At 37.4% G+C, this 22,747-nt stretch overlaps 1 protein-coding gene across 1 annotated transcript; it reads right to left on the bottom strand.

The window, feature by feature from the left end:
* Positions 1–2,912: 2,912 nt before the first annotated feature.
* On the bottom strand, positions 2,913–22,456 carry LOC120626716. The gene is made up of 8 exons (XM_039894362.1): positions 22,332–22,456; positions 19,103–22,141; positions 13,839–13,942; positions 12,942–13,147; positions 11,255–11,546; positions 9,816–9,953; positions 7,602–7,863; positions 2,913–5,631 (listed from the first exon to the last, which is right to left on the bottom strand). The coding sequence occupies exons 2-8, from the start codon at positions 21,926–21,928 to the stop codon at positions 5,125–5,127; spliced, it is 4,335 nt and encodes a 1,444-aa protein (XP_039750296.1). The 5' UTR covers positions 21,929–22,141; positions 22,332–22,456; the 3' UTR covers positions 2,913–5,124.
* Between the last annotated feature and the right edge of the window lie 291 nt (positions 22,457–22,747).

Genomic DNA, 22,747 nt, shown 5'->3' on the forward strand with positions numbered 1-22,747 from the left:
AGAAAACTCGTACACACGCGCACGCGCTGTTAATCATTATCACGATTGTTTTAAAGCGCAAGAGTAGTTTAAAAATTACAATTAAGTTAGTAGCTGTTACAAATTTTGTGTTAAAAATAGAGTGCTGACGCATACACAACATTTCTTGTGTCTCATTATTAATATATCTGAAACCTATCGATGAATAGCGTTTCTGCCATCAATATGTATGTATATGATAGCCTGTTCACATTGAGTTATGTTAATTGACCTTTGATTCAATCAGTCTTGCGGAAACTGGGGATCCGTGACGTGATAACGAAAGACATTGGTGCCAATTCTGTTGTATACATATCATTAAACTAAACTTATTTAGTTTAGCCAGGTCTAAAAATATCCATCCTTTTCAAAATGTTCTTCGCGGACAAGAATAGCACTATTTTTAGGCTAGCAGGCAGAAGACAAAAATCATGCCAAAAATTAATAATCACGGCAATAGGGAATCGGAGAAGTTTAGGTGTACTAATAAACGGCGATAAACTTCCTCTAGAACGTATTATTATATTGCTCGGAGAGTTGATAAAGCCGCGGGAGCAGATTTCTTGTCTCCGAGGTGAGGTCAGTTTTAATTTGCCAAGAGTTTTGTATACATCAGTATTGGCACCATTGATCGCCTCCGCTCACTTCCTCGCATCCGCACATTAAACTATAACATATATATATATATATAATGTTAAAATTTAGAATCGAAATATAATATACGCGGGTACATTTTGAGACATTTTTACAAGACGTCATTTTCTCGAGAAGTTCGTCACATAAAACAGCATATTATGTTCAATGTGTCGTTTTATGTCGTTGTTGAATGTGTTGCTACAACAACGACATAAAACGGCTTGATGTGCAATGAAGTATACATTCTTTCTTCATTAATTCTTCTTCAACTTGTATACGAAAAAGGTATTAACTTTTTCGTATACAAGTAGCGGGCAAACGAATGTGTTTTTTTTTTTATTTTACTAAAAGATAGCGCTTGGCTGCAATCTCATTAACGGGCTGAACTTTACCTTTTATAAGACCATACCCCTTATATCTGTTTTAACGCGAAATCGTACAGGGACGCTATATCTCTTAGCAGCACGTTATACCACATGTAAAGAAAAATAAATAACGTATATTGATTCTTCTTTTTTCGTTTATTTTTACGAGCGCGTAATTGATCATGCAGCCTAAGCAGTGGCGTGCACAGGGCCTTCGACCAGGGTATGCATAAAGCAGGAACATGGCATAAAATGAAAAATTTTCCCTCATATACGAGTTATATTAAATAATTTGGATATGCAGTGCTTTTATGCATGCATGAAGTGCACGCCACTGTGCCTAAGGTAGAGCACGCTTGCTTAGAAGATACCTATTCATTCTTGTACTAGGTATATTAAGTAAAGTTCTCAAAAACATCAGCTCTCCTCCTCCCGAGGCTGTCGTACGAGGCGATTAACGGATAACGGGCAGTAGCGTTCTCTATGCTACTAACAACCATCTACTGCGATCACCAAGCCGTCTGCCTAGTGTGGTGATTATGAGCAAAACCTGCCGTAGAGTGAGGCCTTCAGTACAACAGTGGACTGGTATAGGCTTTTGGGAGTGAATTATTGCTCTAACCAGGTTGCTCTTCTAATAATTTTAAATGACATTGTGAGATGGTGAAAAACCCGGCTAAGTTTGTTGTGTGCTTCTTAGACCAGGACGCGTTTGGAACCCTCGTAGCTTTAGTTTTAAATTTACGAATGTGGTTATCGCAATCATCTCACTACCGTGTAATTCTTATTTACGCATCAAAAGTGCCACCTATAAAGATACTTGAATAAAGATATTTTTGACTTTGACTTTGACTTTAGGCTTTTAAATAATCCAACACTTGCTGCGTGTGAAAATGACGTCATGCACCGACACGGCAGCTCGCTCGCTGCGTTCGTTGTTTTAAACACAGACAATTCAAACAATTTCTTTGAAACTAATACAGTTGTTGTCATTTACAATGTATATTCCACAGAATTTGCAAATTAAAGAATAACTAGACTCATAGTAAATTTAAAGCTAAATTAATAGAGAACAAATCATGGTCTCTATGAGTAAATAAAAAAAAATTATGAAAATAATTTATACATGCTGATTCAAAAACTACTTTTGAATGATTGTAATCTTACGATTCATTAAAGCCACAGCTAAAAAGGGCTAGATTCTAAGGGCCGCAAATACATATAACAAGAAACAGAATAAGTAGACATCCGAGCAAAATCACCAGAAAAATGTTGTGGCTCTCTTATGCATTGTATACACTTGTACATTGCATAAATTTCGATGCCATGCAAACCCACGCCACGATACCCCACGCCACGTAACACCACGCCACGCCAACTATTTGTGAGTGTAAGACGAATGGCGTCAAGTGTGTCAAGCAATCCCAAGCCACGCCAACGATTTGTGAGTTTAAGTCGAATGGCGTCAAGCAACTTGCCGATTTGGATCGTTCGGATCAAGTGGCGTGTGTTTCGCAGGTTGTAAAGAGTTTCGGTTCGCAAAGCGTTGGATTTAATTTGACGCAGACCATTCGTTCGCAAGTAGTTGTTAAATCAGCCTGTATAAGCGGGGTACCTTTACCGAAATGCCCATTTATTAATTTGACTAAAATACTCATTAGTTATACCGTAGCATCACACCAGCGATTTCCTATACTACGTTTTGAACAAATCAAAGTATACAATACGTGACAAAAACGTGAATATCAAATTCTTTTATAAAAAAAATAACTTTAAAGGTTTATATCGATAAATAGTTACGACCGTCGAATATCTTAACTTTATGAGAGTAATGTGTGCTTTAAACAATTAATTATCACTTGCTGTAACAGTGAAGGAAAACATCGTGAGAAAACCTGTATGCCTAAGAGTTCTCGATAATGGTTTAAAGGCGTGTGAAATGTACCAATCCGCACTTGATAATCGTGTGGACAAGAGGAATATATTTGTTAAAATAAACAAAGCGAATATGAACAAATAAACTTTTTTTTCCGTTCTTGAAAGTTTTTTCAATAACTCCCTGAGGGAGGCGTAGTCTGCTCGGGTACTTTACATTGTAAGAGGAGACCCGTGCCCTGTAGCAGGGCGAATTCTCATTAATATAATGCAAAAATGTGTTTGTTTGTATGTCCTTCCTTCACGCACTAAGCAAACAATCAACTTGTTAGTTATAAAAGACAGAAAGTAACTTAAACTACTTTTATTTCTAAGAAAACAAACAGTTCTCACGGGATTTTGTAAAGAACCGTAATAAACGTGATCCAAAGTTACTGGGTTTATAACAATAATAATCTATGTAGTATGTATACTACTTTAGTTTAGTGACAAAAATAACTTGAGTTTATGCATCAAGATAGATAAATAACTTTCATACGGAGCACTTCTGAAAATGAAGGCAACAAAATCGAGCAAAAATACCTCCAGTTTTCTTGTAGATAAAGGAAAAATCTCTAGTGTGATGTCACGGCTGTGGTATGACTGAATTTATCGCAATACTTTTGTTACTATACACCTATATACAAACATTATTTTAGCTTTGTCCAGTTAACATCAATTTCCTCACAACCTATTCATATTCCAATATTAAGGCGCGCGCACATTAATCGAGACACCGTAACGCAAAGTCTGCCTGTTGATATACTAATTTTTATGTATATTTTGACGTTTGTGAGCAATAAAGTATTTCTTTTTCTTAAGTGAAGCTTGAACTCATGTGACAAATATAATCCGATTCGACGTTGTTGAAAGTTTTTCTTTAACTCCCTGAGAGACGCGTAGACTAATTTTATAACAACGTCTCAATTTTTTCAACAGTCCTAAATGTCGTTTGGAGGTATATATTGTGTATTGTTTCACAATTTAGAAGCTACGGGACAGAATTTTTTTTATATAATGATTGGAAGTAAGAAACACCCAGCATCCAGATGGTGTGGTTGAAATAAATAAAGATTTAACAAAGAACACCAAACTTGTTCAAAGAACTAGACATCTTGACGAATCGTGTTTGCTTATTTTATTCCCACTCTCCTGTTAACGTGGCTAGAAACTCTTTGATGGATGCAAAACCTTCTCTTTTTTTATTACTTATATGGTGTGTCACATGAGCAACAAAAATCTAGAGACTCCGAACAGATGTAGTTGATATTAAGACAAAAAAAAGACCTCAAGGCAAGATTAATTGTGTTCCGGTGCTGCCAACCATAGTGTGCGTTTAACTTTAGTATACTTTAAAACCGTGGCATAGTAAGAATTATTTGAATAATAATAGTAATAACTTTTAATTAAAATAGGAAGTGTCACAAACTACAATAAACTCAGTCGCACTCGGTTAAATTGATTTAAACTGTAAAATGCTCTCCTTCCGCTCACATCTCCAATTTACACAAAAACCTTGGTCCTGTATTTACACAATAAAATTTTTAATTTACCTAGATATTTACAATGGGGTGACTCGGGTTGGAATTTTGTAATGTCACTTTAAAAAAAAATACTGATTTAATAATAATAGTATGTTTTAGAGTTATTAACAGTCATCAGTTGCAGGGACTTGTTCACGTACTTTAATTAGTTCACATTTAATTTCACATTTAATCAAAGTAAAATATGAATGATTGAATTTAAAAATACAAGCTTAATTTTCTAATATTATAAATGCGAAAGTGTTTAGTTGTATTCCTTTCATCCATCAATGAATATTCCAATCTGTATCTTGTTACCATTAATTAGGTATCAATTTACTTAGGAAGCCAGCGATTCATAATTAAATTAACTAGCGTGTGTAAATTAAAAGCGCAAAACAAATTGAACGCTATACAAGAAAACATACATTTTGTACTAAAGCTACACTTTTCAACGGCTGTCGTTTTCAACTTCTTGAAAAATTGTGTTAATGTGGCATAAAAATAACTATCGTTAGTTTTGACAGTTTTTGGAAAAATGTCCCTGACTGATGAAAGTTGTTATCCAGCTTTTATTTAAACGACTCGTCAGCCGTGTCCTATTTTTTTACCTAAAGCGACACTATTAAAAGCTTTTAACACCCGAGTCAACCGCCGGAAACGCTCACTCACGCCTCGGTCGCGATAGGTTCCCGCGCGTGGTGTATCTTCACGTGCTTATTGTGGTTCGACTTGTTGCTGGACGTCTTCCCGCATATGTTGCACGAGAACGGTCTCGCGCCACTGTGCACTTTCATATGTTCGGAGAGGTAGTAACTCCTGTGGAACGTCTTCCCGCACTCGGGCACTTTGCACGCGAACTTCTTCGCCATCTCGTGCTCGCGCACGTGCCTCTGGCAGTTGTACTTGCGGATGAACTGGCAGCCGCAGTACTTGCACGTGTACGGGCGCACGGACTTGTGCGCGTTCATGTGCGACACGTACTCCGTGTGCCGGATGAAGGCGCCCTTGCACAGGCCGCACTTGTAGGGCTTGGCGGAGCGGCTGACGTGCGTCCAGCGGTGCAGCTTGAGGTTCCACTTGGTGGTGAACGCCTTGCTGCACACCACGCAGTGGTACGGCCGCTTGCCGCTGTGCGTCAGCAGGTGCGCGCGCAGGTTCGGCCGCAGGTACACCTGCAAAGCGGAGGGGCGAGCTCGTGACCGACATACAACCACCAACTTGGAAGCAATATATATAATCTCATCTTTGTAAAACAAAACATTCATCCATATAATGTACTAGCTTTGCTAGACTAAACAATAAACTTACATAATTAAATTTTTATTAAATCACTAGCTGTTGCCCGCGACTTCGTCTGCGTTTGATTTTGTTTTTAAAGTATTCAGTATCGCTAAGCCTTAAATGAGTATAGTAGTATATATATATAACGTGTGACTGTCAATTAATTATAGACAAAAAAATTGCAATAAAATAAAATTGCGACTATAATTAAAGATCTAAGCTACCCTATCTCTTAAGTCGGACCAGACTGCTCATGGAGTGCCAATTTAATTTAAAGTCGGTTAAGTAGTTTAAGAGTCCATCGCGAACAAACATCGTGACAGGAGATTTATATATATTAAGATTTACACCCAGCAATAGAATATCATCATAGTAAATAAAAGCTGTATTTGACAGTTCAAAAATAGGAGTGCTCCGATCGTCACCAAACTTTACAGGATTACTAGCCAGGTCAATCCGGAGATTCCCTGAAAGTTTCATTGAAATCGGTCCAGCCGTTTCGGAGCCTATACGGTACATACCCACACACTTTCTCTTTTATATATATAGATAAGTGCATATAAACAATCGACTTACTGGAAACGGTCATACATTAGTGATATCAGCATATCGTCTTAGGAAAGTACTGAAAACTTTTGTGGGGCTACATGCTACCGAAAGTAATATTAGGTTTACCATTATATAAGTTTAAAGAATGCATAAAAACACATTTAATGCATCGAGGTTACTATACTATTGATGAATTTCTTAATGACAAGGTTGCCTGGAAGCAAGCCGCGCCGCTGTCATCTCACACAAGATAGAACAAAGATTGTTAAATTGTAAAACGATGTTAGAAAAGAGAAACTGCTAAGTTTCTTGCCGGCTTCTTCTCGGTAGAATCTGCCTTCCGAACCGGTGGTGGAGTCGGTACACACAGACAGACTTGACGTTTCAATAGTGCTTATATTAATCCTATATGCAATAAATGAATTTTGAATTTGAATATTTGTTAAATGTTAAAAAAGTATAGTGTTTTTAATCCTGCAGCAATGGAACAAGAAATGTAGATGGATTAACCCTGAGGAAATTATAGGGGATAGTTGTTTGTTTACCCCAACAAAGGAAAAAAACATTACACTGCTGAACTAAAGATTTTAAACTAAGATTTTCTTGGTTAATCAACATTCCTTAAATATAGTTCAACGGGTACCTACCGTGGTCACGGCGGGACAACGATCCATGCAACTGGGTCGAAATATCGACAAATCCAAAATGTTATCGTGGTTTGTACCCGTTGAACTATATTTAAGAAACACTGCTGAGTATTTAAATCCACCCTGTTGAATATAACAGACCGACACGCGCATAGTACCTACGCTACGCGATACGTACCTAATTAAGTGACAAGAGTCACATGTGATGTTAATAATTTTAATTTTGCATGTGATGTTAGGGCTGCATCTGATTTCTTTCAGTAAAAACTATGGCAATGGTTTACTCAAAAACTATTGGATTTTGAGTTTCACAGATAAGTCTCAAAGACAGTACATAATGTACCTCTAAAGCCTATGTAGTATTATTTCGGTTTTCATTTACACGTTGTATATGTAGAGATATTTCATAAATTTAAAATGCATACAAAAATAATTAGTATATGCCTTTTACATCAATCTTTTAGCTACTGTTTTTGTATGCATATGAAAAAAAAATTGTATGCATTTTGAATTTATAAAATTGATAATTCCTCCAAGTTTAGGAAAAAACACTAAAAAACTTATAAAAATTGCAGAGATATTGTTTGAAGAAACATAACAGCTCGTGTTATGGTCACTTGCGTTATGGGTGTTACGGGTGTTTGGGGCGGCCAGGACAAGCTCACCTGTTTGCACACGGGGCACGGCACGTTCTGCGTCTTGTGCTTCTCGGTGCTGGCCATGAAGTACTCGTTGTGCGAGCGGCGCACGTGGCGCGTGAGCGACGCCGCGTGCACGAACTTGTCGCTGCAGTACACGCACGCCTTGGGCTTCTCGTCGTGCGTCTCTTTGTGCCACTGGAGCTTGGCGCGCGAGTGGAACACGGCGCCGCACTGCGGGCACACGAAGTCGCGCACCTTCGGCTTCTTCTTCAGGTGGTGGCGGTCTCTGCGGATTGCGGTACACGTGTTACAGCCATTTCACCTTACAGGCTAGCCCGCTGTCATCTATGACTGCATCATCACTCGCCACCAAGTGAACATTTTTGTTTTTTTTTTTTAATTTATTACAACCACATTATTTGATAACTCAAATAATGTGGTTTTAATATATTAAAAAAAAATTTATAACTCAAATAATGTGGTCAATGTTTTAATAAATTAAAAAAATAAAATTGGAATATCCAAAAGTGCACGACTCATAATGCTCATTTAATTATCAAATATTGAAAAAAAAAAAAAAAAAAATTTAAAACAGCTGTACTAGGAAAGTGATGCACAGGCGCCCCCGGTGGAATAAAATGTACATAATATCTATAGATATAGATATATCACCATCCATGTTAATTTTACATGGATATATATAGATATACAGTCTTGCAGTTTTCGTTTTTTATTAATTAAACTACACTGAATTAATTAATCATTCGCATTCAGTGACCTACAATCGTCAATTAGAATTTTTTTTTTCAAATTTAACTCAAATAATGGATTTTTTCACAAGTTAGTGTTTTTTCGGGTTTCACACATGACGGACAGGAAATTTTTTTGACCTATTTTGGTGTTTTTTTCCAATTCTATTGCAGTAAATCAATTTTTTAAAAGTATGGAATTAATCTCCATTAAATTATCTCGACAATAGTATGCAAAATATCTTGATTCCGTCAACTAACAAGGCTATAATAATAAAAATAGCCGCCAAAATGAGGCGAAAAAAACTTTTCGATCGTAAAGCACTCTCTGATGCTTCGCATCATGAGTCGTGTAATAACCGACTTCAACATACGCCCAGGAACTAGATAGCAAAAAATACTTGTTTCTAGCGATATAATTAAATTTAAGAAAACAAACGCTACCATAATTGTGACCTAAATATGATAGTTAGATGTATTCCCTCGCGGACATTTTTGTAGGTAATAATGAGTACTTTAATCATGTAGTACATACATACATATTTTTTTACAGTAAGTAAATAGTTTTGATAACTATAAAATGTAAAATAAAATTGTTGATGTTGGAAAAGAGCAACTGCTGAGTTTCTTGCCGGCTTCTTCTCGGTAGAATCTGCCTTCCGAACCGGTGGTAGAGTCACTACACCAGTCATTATTGCAAGTTGTGGCAGTCTCTAAGTGGGTGTACAATATAACATTAATATGTTTTTTTTTAATTTTTGTTTAGTTTTATAAGAGTTATTGTAACCTGTTGATTGTCCATTAAATAAATAAATTAATTAATTAATTAAATACACACAGACATACTTTTCAAAAGTGCTACTTGAAATAAATGAATTTTGATTTATACATTCATACACTCAAATTAACACACTGTATGTACGTTGTTATGTTATAATTTTCTTTTTTCTTGTACTTTTTGTGGTGTGCAATAAAAGTATACTCATTCATTTATATTGGCCAGATATTTTTTTAATTGATTAGGATTTTTATTTATAATTATTATTTTATAAATAAATATACTACGATACGAAGACCATACACACATTGCCATTTAGACAAAAAGTAAGCGTAGCTGGTGTTATGGGTACTAAGATGACTGATGCATATTTTTATGAATAATATACATAAATACTTATAATACACATATAAACACCCAGGCACTGAAAAACATTCATTTTCATCACACAAACATTTTCCAGCTGTGGGAATCGAACCCACGTGTTTGGACCCAGATAGCAGGGTCGCTGCCCACTGCCCCAATCGGCCATCAAAGCCTTGTTTTTGTAATTCTTAAAAACATCCTTAACGCAAGTAAAGCTTAAAGAAAAGTTAGAGGTGCGTGCTAGGACTCGAACTCGGCCCCCCGAAAGTGAAATCGAGCTTCCACCCAATGCGCTATCACCGCATCAGCGGAGTATTAGTAATAGGTGAAAGTAAAAAGTCTCACCTATGCTGCACCATGTTTGAGTACCGGCGGAAGGTGTCGTCGCACACGGTGCACTTGACCGGCGAGCGGCCCGTGTGGATGTTGTGGTGCTCCGACAGCTTCTGGCGCGTGATGAACCTCTTCTCGCAGATCTCGCACCTGGGGGAGAACAGGGCTCATTATGATGCTGTAGGGTACCATCTCAGCTACATCCGTGTTCAGGAGGCGTTGTAAAACAATACTGCGTTTAATAAACTGCCATTTCCTTTCTATGTTAAGAGGACTTCCACCACCATCATTAACTCGTGAGATTGTTTTTGGTTGGCGTGTTAAAAACATGCTTCCACCCTAAATTTCCAACACCGTCCTTTAATGTTATTAAAAGCAACAAACACCACACCAAACGCTTGAATATCATTAAATAGTCAAATAAGGCATATGGTGTGATTGCAAGAGATTTGAGGTACATTACCATTACATACCTTGAATGCAAGCAAAGTAACACACACATCCACACACACACACATACACGCACGCACGCACGCAAGCACGCAAACACGCACGCACGCACGCCCCGCACGTAGTATTTGGGTTTTTCGTGACAGACGTCCGAATGTTGCGTTTGCCGGTGTTATTGCAGACACATAAGGCATAACATCTACGCCTCGGACACAGGACAGCAAATTGCAGGACGTTTCCCTCGCATACTCTGCGAAGTGTTGCTTTTTTTACAGGCGATGGGTAGGTTAAGGTTTACTTACCATCTGTTGGGCTTGGTCATGGTTAAAGATGATTCAAAAGCGAATTTTAGTCTGCGACTTTCAATCTATTTTACTTTTACGCTGCTTAAAACTAAATAGGCATGATGACAGTAACAAAGAATAGCAAATATATTATATTTATCTAACGATATATGATTCATGTAGTATAAAAAACGTATTTTTATTCAAATTCAAAGTTAAATTAGTATTTATTTTCAATAAATAAAACTGCCAAATCTAGTGATCCGCCATGACAGGGGAAACGCTTAATTCAATATTATGACGTCACGTCTATATAAACATAATTTTGTACCGCTTGACCTTCGAAAATCTCTGCGTATATCAAGTATTTTGTGATTTAAAAGTATCAGTTGCTAAGTTTTTTGCTGTCAATACCAAAATCAATAATCTTTAGCTATGGTGCTAGCTTACTTAAGCTGTAATTTGACTATGACGTCACGAGTTCGGCCATGACACCCTGTGTGGGTTTTCGTGGGAAATAACGTTTTAATGCAATCTATATCAACAAAACCTTAAAATACAAATAAGATATTTTTGGATATATAATATATATCCATAGAAACTCCCGAACATCGTAGGGCAGTTTTTTTTTAAACTAGTCATCATGCCTATTGGAAGTCGTTAGTAAAAAAAAAAGTTTATAAAGCCATGAGAAATCGACGTACATGCACGACTCACTTATAATTCCGGACACCCAGATGCGTCTTAAGGTGCAGCGCGAGGTTGGTGCGCCGGTAGAAGCACTTCCCGCAGGTGAGGCACAGCAGCGGGTGGAACTTTAGGTGTGCGTGGAAAGCGATGTCGGTCAGCTGATCCACCTTGCACGTTGGGCATCTGAAGTCCCGGCGCCTCCTCTTGGTCTCTTGTTTGATGAGGCCAACCAGTGGCGGCTTGGTGTCGGTCATTGTGTCGTAGACTTGCGGCAGTGTCGCTGCTATGGTCTCTTTGGAGTCCATTAGCAGGAGATTTTCTGAAATAAATAATTCCACTATTAAACTACGTTTTCAAATCTTCTTCGTTTAAATTCATTAATTTGCTTAAACCATGGAACAATATGATACAGGTTTAGTCATTGTCTACGACAGGCAAATGCCCTAGTATTATTTAATATACTAGCGTACCCAGCCCGCTTCGCCCGGCTAGATTTTGCTTTATTTTATTTAAACAATAAACTTACATCATTAAATTTTTAATTTAAGTCTCATAATATATTAAATCATTTATTCCTCTCCGTATTCATTTTCTTCTATTCTCTTCTTGAGCGGGTGAAGATCATTATCTACACCCATGTACACCCAGCAATAGAATATAATTATAGTAAATAAAAGCTGTATTTGACAGTTCAAAAATAGGAGTGCTCCGATCGTCACCAAACTTTACAGGATTACTCGCCAGGTCAATCCGGAGATTACCTGAAAGTTTCATTGAAATCGGTCCAGCCGTTTCGGAGCCTATACGGAACATACCCACACACTTTCTCTTTTATATATATATATATATAATAAGATATTATACATGTTTAGTCGCTGTCTACGACATGCAAATGTCAAAGTATATGAATATAGTATACATTTTTAGTCGCAGTTTACGACCTGCGAACTTTTAGTATATTAATATTTTATGTTAAATTAAAACATATTATAGTTATAAGAATGTCATTAATTTCAACACTTTATTAATATAACTTATATTTTTTGTTTGTTGCTGTGTTAATTAAGAACGTCTGTTCGCTTATTGACAAAGCGTTGGGCATGTTAACATCTCCTGAGGATGTTCTGGTGTCGTTGCGTGTAACGTTCCCCACCATCGTTACACCCAACATCTGTTGGGTGTAACGTTTAAAGATTGAAAAAATTATAAATTACACCATACAGATTCTACTGCGTTTCGAACGTATAGCTAATTAAGCTTGGATTTAATGGTTGACAGTTTTTTGAGTTAACGTTAATTGAAAATAAAATCTGCAAAATCTTTTTGGATAAAATTATCAAAAATTTAGTACATACATTACTCATCTTGCGATGGAGAGAGCTATGAGCTCGCAGTATTTCTCGTGATCCAATGAGTAATGAGGAGATCCGTAGAAGATCCAGAGTTACAGACATAGCTCAACGTGTCAAGATGGTGAAGTGGCAGTGGGTGAGGTACATAGCTCGGAGAACCGATGGACGTTATGGTCTCAAGGTGTTGGAATGGCGAGCCCGCACCGGTAAACGCAACGGTTGTCAACCCCCGACGAGGTGACCGGATGGCAACCGAGTCGCAGGAAGCCGCGACAGAAACCGTGGTATTTCGAACTCCCTACGAAAGACCTATGTCCAGCAGTGGACGTCTATTGGTTCACGTGATGATGTTCATGACTCACCTTGCAAGACATTTGGATCCGGTTTCTCTTCCTTCTTGATGGCTCTGGCGGTGAGGAGACGGCTGTACGTAGTCTTGGTGGTGGAGCACGTTGGCGAGGCGTGCATGAGCGCTTTATGCGAGCGCAGTTCTTTGAGCGAAGGGAACTTGTTGCCGCACGGTACGCAGTTGTACATACGGGTCTTGGGGAAGTGGATCTCTTCTTCTCTGTAAGGTAATAGTAAAAGGTGTTTTACGTTACGGGTACCGGGATAAATCCCTAGGAAACGAGGGGTTTTAAAGTAGTTTCCGAGCGTAACGGTTGCATCTAGAATCCTGTGGATATCGAGGTTTTAAAGGGTGGCCAAAACTAAGGCAGCTGTAACCCTGAGTTGGATACTCTGATTTTTACAACTCCCGAAGCAAATAAAAACAAGTTTTGTAGTTTACAAATTTTATGGTTCGCGCCTTACCATACCCTAGAGAGAGATTGCAATATTAGAATGAACAGATTTTATTCAGATACTCCGTGCACGATGTTCCAGTACAGGATTACTTATCCGCTTTCAATACCAGGCTGATACAAGGCACTGTCGGGCGAGTGGTATGGAAATGAATCTTCTTTACAATTATTACTAACTCTGGCAGCGGTGAACGTTTTTCTCTAGAAAACAATCTTAAATCTCTCATCGTTAAGGCAGCGTCGTAAGAGAGGTTGTCGTTCACCCATTTTTTTCCGACTTAGTTTGCTTGTCCGACTACAACGCAAAAGTCTTTTTCATTTCTTGGCTTAATATATATAACCTAGGACACTCACAAATAATGTGGCTTTATATTGGAGAAATGATCTTACAAACTCACAAGCTTTATTATATTAGTATATATAGTATAGAGTATATGTGATGAAAGAATTACTGACATTGGTTCGGTCTTCTCAGTGGTGTCGATCTCGGAGCCGTCAGAGACCCAGGTCTCGCGCGCCATCAGGTCGTAGGGCTCCGCGGGCGGCACGCCGGAGTACATCTGTAACACGACACACAAGTGTTTTTAATTATTACGTCGTTATAATATATAGTAGTTATATAGCACTCCATTGATGTAATTATTCTAAGAATTTATCGTTATCATCCGCAGCCTAGTAACGTCCTACTGCTTGGCACAGGCCCCGTCTCATTGAGAGACGGTTTTCGAGTATAGACCCACCACGCTGCTCCAATGAGAGTTGGTGGGCTTTAACGACTACCTTCACCAGTTAGTACTCTAGTGACACGGGATTGACATTGCCAATTTCCTAACTCTGGACTCGTACAAAAAAATAGTTTTAAAAGAAAACACAGAACACCACGTATTATGTTTTTTTGTAACCAATGTTAAATGCAAATAAATGAATTATTATTATTATTATTAATACCTAACCATTTTGGCTCGACCGGGATTACGAGAACCCGGGACCTCACTATCGGTAGTTAAACAATATGCACTAGACCAGGGCTTCCCAACCAGCAGGGCTAGCATGGACAGGAGACAATTATATCCCCGGGGGAAGGATAAAAATGTATCTTCTCCCACAGCTTTATCAACTCTCAGAGCACTGACGCACTAGTAGAAATAATATCAAACAATATATGTGTAATAATATAATTTCTTGAAAATAGCAGTGCATTGCTCTACTGGGATCGAACGATTATCACTGACAGGTATATTACAGCTAATAGACCTGATATAGTGCTAGTCGATCGATCAGTGCGCCGTGCAATAATTGTTGACATAACTATTCCACATGACGATAATCTGGTGAAAGCTGAAAAGGAAAAAGTATCTAAATACTTGGACCTTGCTCACGAGATTACCGCCATGTACAATGTTGAGTCGACCGTTACTGTCCCGATCGTCGTTTCAGTCAATGATCTTTTCGCGAAAAGCTTCAACCAACATCTTAAGAAGCTTTCGCTTGGTTGTTGGATCAAGGGTCGGATACAGAAGGCAGTAGTCCTTGAACCGGCGCGTATTGTGAGTTTGTGTTTGTGTTTGTGTTCCTCACTCTGGAGCCCTGACCACCGGTTGCTTGGGCATTCAAAAGCCCCGCAAGCGGAGGGTGAATGTTTTTTTTTATAAATTTTTAATAGTATTTTTTTTTTTAAGCATTGTTAAGAATTAAAAAAAAATTAAAAACAATAAATTATAGAAGATAAAAACGGGAGTAAACTTCTCCTATGCCATGTTCCCGTTATTTAGCAGGTAGACACGTCAATTATATCCCCTGTCAGGGAATATAATCGGGGGATATAATTTTTGTCTCCTGCCTAATGTTAGCCCTGGCGGGCGCCGTAAAATATCCCTTCCGTATTTCAAAAAACAGGGGTTTTGCCATTACATGGCACATGGGGTGTCACATCTTATCCCAAACTTGGAAAAATTGTGTACATAACCCATTGTTGGGATGGCATAATTTTTATTAATTCTTTATAAAAAAAATATTATTCATTATTGTTATCATAATGAGGATGTTTATGAGCCTAACTAACAAGTATCTATTTTAAACAGCTAGTGTTATGGCGCGGGCGCCGTGACAAATTTCTTAACTTGTAAGCGGCTGGCTAAGGTTGAGAATACCTGCATTAGACCAACAAAGCAGTCTTACTTTGAATCACTGCTCAAATTCTCAACTTTCATAAAAAAAAAATTAAATACCATGGTTAACTATGGAGTATGTTTTGACCTAACAACATGTATGTGAAACTAATTACATAACAACTAGCTGTTGCCCACACTCTTTGTTCCGACTTTGTTACGGTTCTTTTTAAATCCCATAGGAACAGATTATCCTGGAATAAAAAAAACCAAAATTTTTGCCAAAAACTACGTTAATTGGTTGCTTAGTTAGAACATAAAGGGAGGATAAACAAACAAATAAAAAAAAAATTATTTCCTCGTCTTCTGAAATATAGGTCAAAATCATTGCATTCCTTGAAACAATATTTCCTAAACCTATTATTAAATAAAGTGGAATTAATCTAATGAAATCATAAAATATAATCAAGTATACAACCTTGGCACAATAGCCGCGCGATTTCAAAGTTAATTGTATAATTGTTAACGTCTGATAGTATATTTAATAAATTCACATTGTTTCACTTGTAAATTTAAATGTCTAAGTAATGTTAAAGTATTGTTATTAGTCCGAAAGATGGACGTTGGGGTCGAAAGGTGTTGGAGCAGCGGCCCTGCACTGGAAAAAAAACAGCGTTCATATACCCCCATTCGATGAAAAAACGACATCGAGTGTCTTACTACATGTTTTTTTAATTTTTTTTACACCACCTAACCGTTCTCGCTCATGTTGTCCTAATCCTAAGGTTGCCTGGCAGAGATCGCTATACTAAGCGATAAGGCCGTGTTTTGTTTTCTACTTCCGTCTTTGTATTTCTATTATTCTTTTATTAACATCGTGTCCCAATAATTAGTCCTTACGTCTGGTGACCCAAGACGCGCTTATTTAGCCCAACGGCTAAGTCTAGCAATTCAAAGGGGCAATAGCGCCAGCATTTTGGGTACCATGCCCATAAGTGAACAGTTAGAAGGCTTATATTTATTGTAAATATTAATTTATTTTGTAATTATCATTACCCTACAAAAATATATTTTGCGTTGGTTTATTAATAAAGAATAAAGACACAAAAAAAAATACACAAGTAGGTAAAAGTAAAATAATGTAATTGTTTTATTTCCCTTACTTTATAGTGGTGTACAAATAAAGAGTTCAATAAATAAAAAATAAATAATAATGATTTACACTCATTTCGGAGTTTAAGTACACTTTAAGTCAAAGTGAAATGGACCTAATGCTGCTCGTTACAGTCGCAAATTCTCTGCTACTGGTTATCTTTATCTATTTATAATGAACATAGACGACCATAAAACACCTAAAAAAACTCGTTATAATTAATCCGCAGTGACTTTTCCCATAAAAAGTAACCAATTCAGATTTTTTTTTTTCTATATGATCGTATTTTTCTTACGTAAACAACAACACAAACAAAACAAAAAACAAATCCAAAATGGTCGAGCCATTTTCTTGTTTTTGCGAATCGCACGCAATGCATTTATTTTTATAAATTGTGTTGTGGGCTCTCCTTAGACCAGAGGCGCGTTTGGAACCCTCCTAGCTATAGTATTAAGCTAACAAACGTCATCATCATCACATCAACCGATAGACGTCCACTGCTGGACATAGGTCTTTTGTAGGGAGTTCCAAGTTCCACGATTCTGAGCCGCTTGGATCCAACGGCTACCTGCGACGCGCTTAATGTCGTCTGTCCACCTCGTTGGGGGTCGACCAACGCTGCGCTTAACAGTACGGGGCTGCCATTCCAGCACCTTGGGGCCCCAACGTCCATCCTTTCTCCGAACTATGTGCCCGGCCCAAACCGGTGATATTGATAACAAACGTAGTTATCAATATAATATAATGGTAACTCACAATAATGGTAACATATAAGTGCATGTGATATCCACCCTGAATAAAGGATAAGTTAATTTGAATTTTGAATTGGACAGAAATAAACAAAATAGCAAAAAAGCATACGAATTAAGTAGTATTTTTTAAAACCCGTCATTTTCAGCGGGCAATGCGAATCATCTGGTCTGTGTTTCTGGGTATCTTCTATCCGAGTTCTATTCGCAAATTTCGCGAATAGAACTCACACTTCTTAATCTAATTAAAAATAATGTATCGACTTGAATATACTCATAAAACATTTTTTTATTCTATATTACTATCTTAAATATTATTTACCGTAAAAGATAAACTTTTACTTTAGGTTTATTTGACTTTGCTTGCTTCAAAATGAAAATAGCGGGAAGACGCTTGTTGTTTTTTGCACTTCAGGACTGGCAAAGATCAGTGACCATACAGCCGTATTCCGCCTCATTCAGTCGCATTATTTAAACAGAAACTAAAGGCAAAGCCAATACTGATATGTGTATTTTTTTATTTTGACGGCAGACTGGCGCAGTGGGCTTTCTGAGTCCAAGGCCGTGGCTTCGATTCCCACAACTGGAAAATGTTTGTGTGATGAACATAAGTGTTTTTCAGGTTCTGGGTGTTTATCTGTATATTATAAGTATTTATGTATATTATTCATAAAAATATTCATCAGCTATCTTAGTACCCATAACACAAGCTACGCTTACTTTGGGGCTAGACGGCGATGTGTGTATTGTCGAAATATATTTATTTATTTATTTACTTAATTTAATCTGAAATACCATTCATCAGAATGTTTCCGTAACTGTAATGCTCAGAGAATAGAGGCACAGGTCAATAATGCAATCATTATCTTAATGCATGCAACTGGATATATGTTTGCCTCCTGGAAGTCTGAACCAAATCTCAGAATGATGTTGGCAAAGATTAATTGGACAGAGACAATATGACAATCGTAATGTTCTATAAAGTATCAAAATTCAGCCAAGAGAAACGTTGCGATAATCGCAATATGTAAAACACAAGACTCAAAGGAATTTATGACGCGATTTTTTAGCAGCGAATCATCGTGAGCTACCTTAATTTGGTGTTTAAATTTAAAAAAAAAACCTAAGGCTGTCTAATTAGCCTTATTCCCCAAAAGTACAAAAGACTTTTGCGTTCATTCATAATTATGGTAGAGCAGCTCGTTAATAGTATTTTTATTAAACACATGGTCGTTATTAAAGCAAATATTAGAATTTACTCTAAAATCACAAAATTAAAATAATCCAACGTACAAAAAGAGTTGTACACCAATTAATAGTATTTTTATTAAACATATGGTCGTTATTAAAGCAAATATTAGAATTTACTCTAAAATCACAAAATTAAAATAATCCAACTTACAAAAAGAGTTGTACACCAATTATGAAGTTTAGCATCGTACCATTATTTTTAATGCCCGCCACGCAAAGAACGAAAAATACACCACTACTACGTCTTTTAAAGCTGTTTTCCATTTTACACCAAAAATAAATAATTTTGCACATTAAGGTATATTCTTTACAGGAATTTTGAATTAATGAACATGAAGTTCATTACACTCTTGCTTAATGTAACATACTATGAATATTGGCATATTCGCTTTAAGTACTGAGACTAATCATCAGAAATCATCCAGAAAGATTGTAAGATAAAAAAAGAAGAAAACTTACTCCACTCCAAGGAGATTCCATATCTCCATTGCTTTCTTGTCCGCTAAGTTCTCCCCTAGGTGGCATTTTCTCATCTGCACAAATATTCAATGGAGCTTCACTTTCGCTTCTGCTCTCACTTAACACATCTACTTTGCTATCTCCCTCACACTTATCTCCATCAATATTTTCCTCCGCGCCCATGTCTGAATAGTCCAGACCATTTTCAGCAATTTTATAGCTTTCATGAATAAAATTAGGTAAAACAAATTCGCTTTCCCTCTGAGAAGGCTCACCCCAAATATACATGTTTTCTCTGTTATTTTCTTTAGTGAATTGCGACTCCTTTTCAGCTTCGAAAGCTTCCACGCGATCTGGAGTAAAATAATCTGCATAAATGTTATCGCCGAAATAATTTTCGTTCATCATTGAAACAAACTGTTTGTTTTTAGATGTTGCTTCTAATTCAAGTAGCTCTCTATGGCTAGAGTCATCATCGAAATCTTCTTCAATGCTACAACTGATAACATTAATTGGCCGTAAAGTTGCCATTGGTGCAAGATCAAAACCAGGCTTGTCTGCTTCGTTACTAAAATCATTACTTGTATTGATTTCTTCTTTAACTTGCACTATATCTACCGAGGCTGTATATTGTTGAGAATGGTTTACATTTGATGGTGTTACAGGCTCGATGTCCATCGATTGCTCTTCAGTGTTAGCGTCAAACTCATTATTTTCGCCTTCATCATTTTCTTTTATTTTCTCTATTGAAACTGTAAGTAGAGTTCCAGGTTTTGTAATACCACTACTATTAGTAATACTGGTTTCTTGACGATGTATTTTATTTATTTCAAAGTCTTCAGGTGATCTAGCTCTGGAAGAGGATGCTACAGGCTCTTTTTCTAATTGACTTGTATCTTTTGCATTTGTACATGGAAATTTAGAGTTCTTTATCTGCAAAACCTTCTTTGGTTTTTTTACAAATGCATTGTTTATCCTCAGCGGTTTCGGTTTTCGTTGTTTATTTTCTATATCAGTATTATTAATCATACGTCTTCCGTATGTATGATTGGGTTCTGTTTTAAGAGCTGTTATTATGTGATCGGTTGAATTATCCCCATGTTCAGACAGTTCACTGCATGGTGATATGGAAGGCTTCTCATTGCAAATGAGGTCTGGCACAGGACAGCTGTCAGAGAATTCTGAGTCAATTTTAGTCTCTGATTTAGTTGACTCTTTACCAGATGCATTGCTGGAATTGTTAATAGCACAGAATGTGTTAGAAGCAATACTATCTACACTTGCAAGGGAAGGCTGTGTTGAATCATCACATAAACTTTGGTTGTTGTCATCTAAATCTGGTAATATCTTCTCTGGACTTATTGGACGTGCTGTATAATCACCTGAACCTGTCAGATCCATAATAGTGTTAAGCATATTTTTGTGATGCTTCACAGGAACCTCCACTTTTATATTACTAATGATTTTAAGCCCTTTATTTGGCCCTGGAGTGCTATTCCTTGATACAGACCTTTTCTGCTCAAGTTTTTCATGTTTTTCATGTTTTTTATGTACAGAATTGGATTTAGACACAGGCTGGGAGCTAGAGCCTGCTACAGGAGAGTCAGGGATAGGGCTAACTTCAATTAATAGAGTTTTGTCATTATTCTTTGATGGAGGTTTTTCTACAATACTTTGCAAGTATGTCATATTTTCACTAAAAATGGCTGGTTTAGTAATTAAATGCTGTGGTGTTGTGTACATGCAAGAGGTGTTTCCAAACTGGTCAACTACCATAAGATGATTTTGGTACAATGCACTACTCTGTGACACATTGGTGACATTCTCAACAGAACCCAGTACAGCAGGAATAGTTGACATAAAAGGTTTACCATCTAAATTATGTACCATCTCTCGGTAAATGATTTGGGAGTTTTGTGTAACTACAGTTGTTCCTGGGGTAAAGGTTCCTGATGTTAATAACTGATTAGTCAGTGGAGGTGCCATCAACTTTGAATTGTGAATTTGGGCGCTAGTTAAATTTCCAGTCAAAATCATGTTGTTTTGCACATTCTTTTGCACAAACTGTGATGGCGTTGGCATCATTACATGCATCTGGTTAGGTCCTGGTGTTACATATTGCAAACCACTTGCTACATTTGTTTTCATAAACACATTGTTTGCTTTTGGTAAAATTTTAACAAAGTCTCGTTCATTAGTTCTCCTTGATGTTGTGGGTGGGATGTTTGCCTGCTTGTTGGCAGGTGAAGGCATATTATATGCAAATTCAGTGTTCAAACTTTCATTCTGGGCATTATATTCAGAGCTACGGGAATATTTTATCTCTGTATCTTCCTGTGCTTCTGGGAAGAATGGGAATCGCTGATCATAGTCTGAGCCTGACAACTGACCGGTAGACACATAAGTCCGCTGTGTCTTATCTGACTTAACAGTAAATACATCAGAGCACTGATTGGAATTTGTATTTATTATATTGTCACTCTCAAATACAATATTTCCAACTCTAGTATCGGGAGTTCCAGTCCTGCTTGAGAGTGGAGTGGACTTATTGCGACTTGGTGTCCTCCTCCAGTACCTATCATTTTCACTGGTGCGATGAGATCCAGCCCATCGCCCATCATCAGTAGCGGGAGTGCGTGACCTGCTCCTGAATGACCTCTCAGAGTGGGGAGTGGGAGTCCTACTTCCAAACCCAGTACTCTTAGCTGACAGACTGCATAGTGCTTTTATGACTTGGTCTTTTGGATGTGTATCCAAATGCGACTCCAATGACATGCCACTGTGTAGGTACAGTGTACACACAGGGCATTGCACCCTCGTATCCATGTTGGGTCTGTGTTATAAAAAATATGTACAAAAACACTAATCGCGCAGGATGGCCCTGGCGAAATGAGCGACGTTATATCGTCCGGTGCGCACCGAGCCCGGAGCACCCCGTCGCACGGTGCTCGTCACGCGCACGTCTACTATACACACGCAAGGCGAGTTGCCCACAACACATATCTTCGCTATATTCGCTTTCTCGCCTTATCGATCTGTCTGAAAAAATAAAGCTATGTCAATATAAAACGTGCGAACTCGCATGACCGAATGTCACAAACCCGTTCGACGCACGGCCGAGGGACAAAAGAAAACAAAAGTCCAAGATAAAGGCCATTGATACATAAAAAAGTCGAATGCGAGAATGAATGAGATACATTTGTAGTGGTCGCATTATAACGGGACTTACCTCTTTACAAAGTTTATCATATATAGTCCATAACTTGGACGACTCCTCAGTGGATTATTTTATTATTTTAGACTACGATAATTCTAAAAATATTTCCAAATAGTCAGACATATTGTGATATTGCAGACGTCTCTATCACAAGTTCACAGAGTACTTTTGCAAGGTTCACACTTCACATTTCAATTTATTGAAGTCTTATTATAGTCTATGGATGTCATTCTAAGACACAGATAAATTATTTATATGAGGAACGCACCTTTATGAACCACGCACCAATCGGTTGATATTGAAAAAAACTAAAAACGTGCCGAAAACTTATTTAAATAAGAATAAAAAAATAATCTTATTGAAGGAAGAATGGTACGAACTGGAAGGATTCACGTTTAAGTCGCATTTAAGATTTCTGCGGTATCTAA

This window comes from Pararge aegeria, chromosome 10 (genome assembly GCF_905163445.1).
Source record: "Pararge aegeria chromosome 10, ilParAegt1.1, whole genome shotgun sequence".
In the NCBI taxonomy this organism is placed as follows: domain Eukaryota; kingdom Metazoa; phylum Arthropoda; class Insecta; order Lepidoptera; family Nymphalidae; genus Pararge; species Pararge aegeria.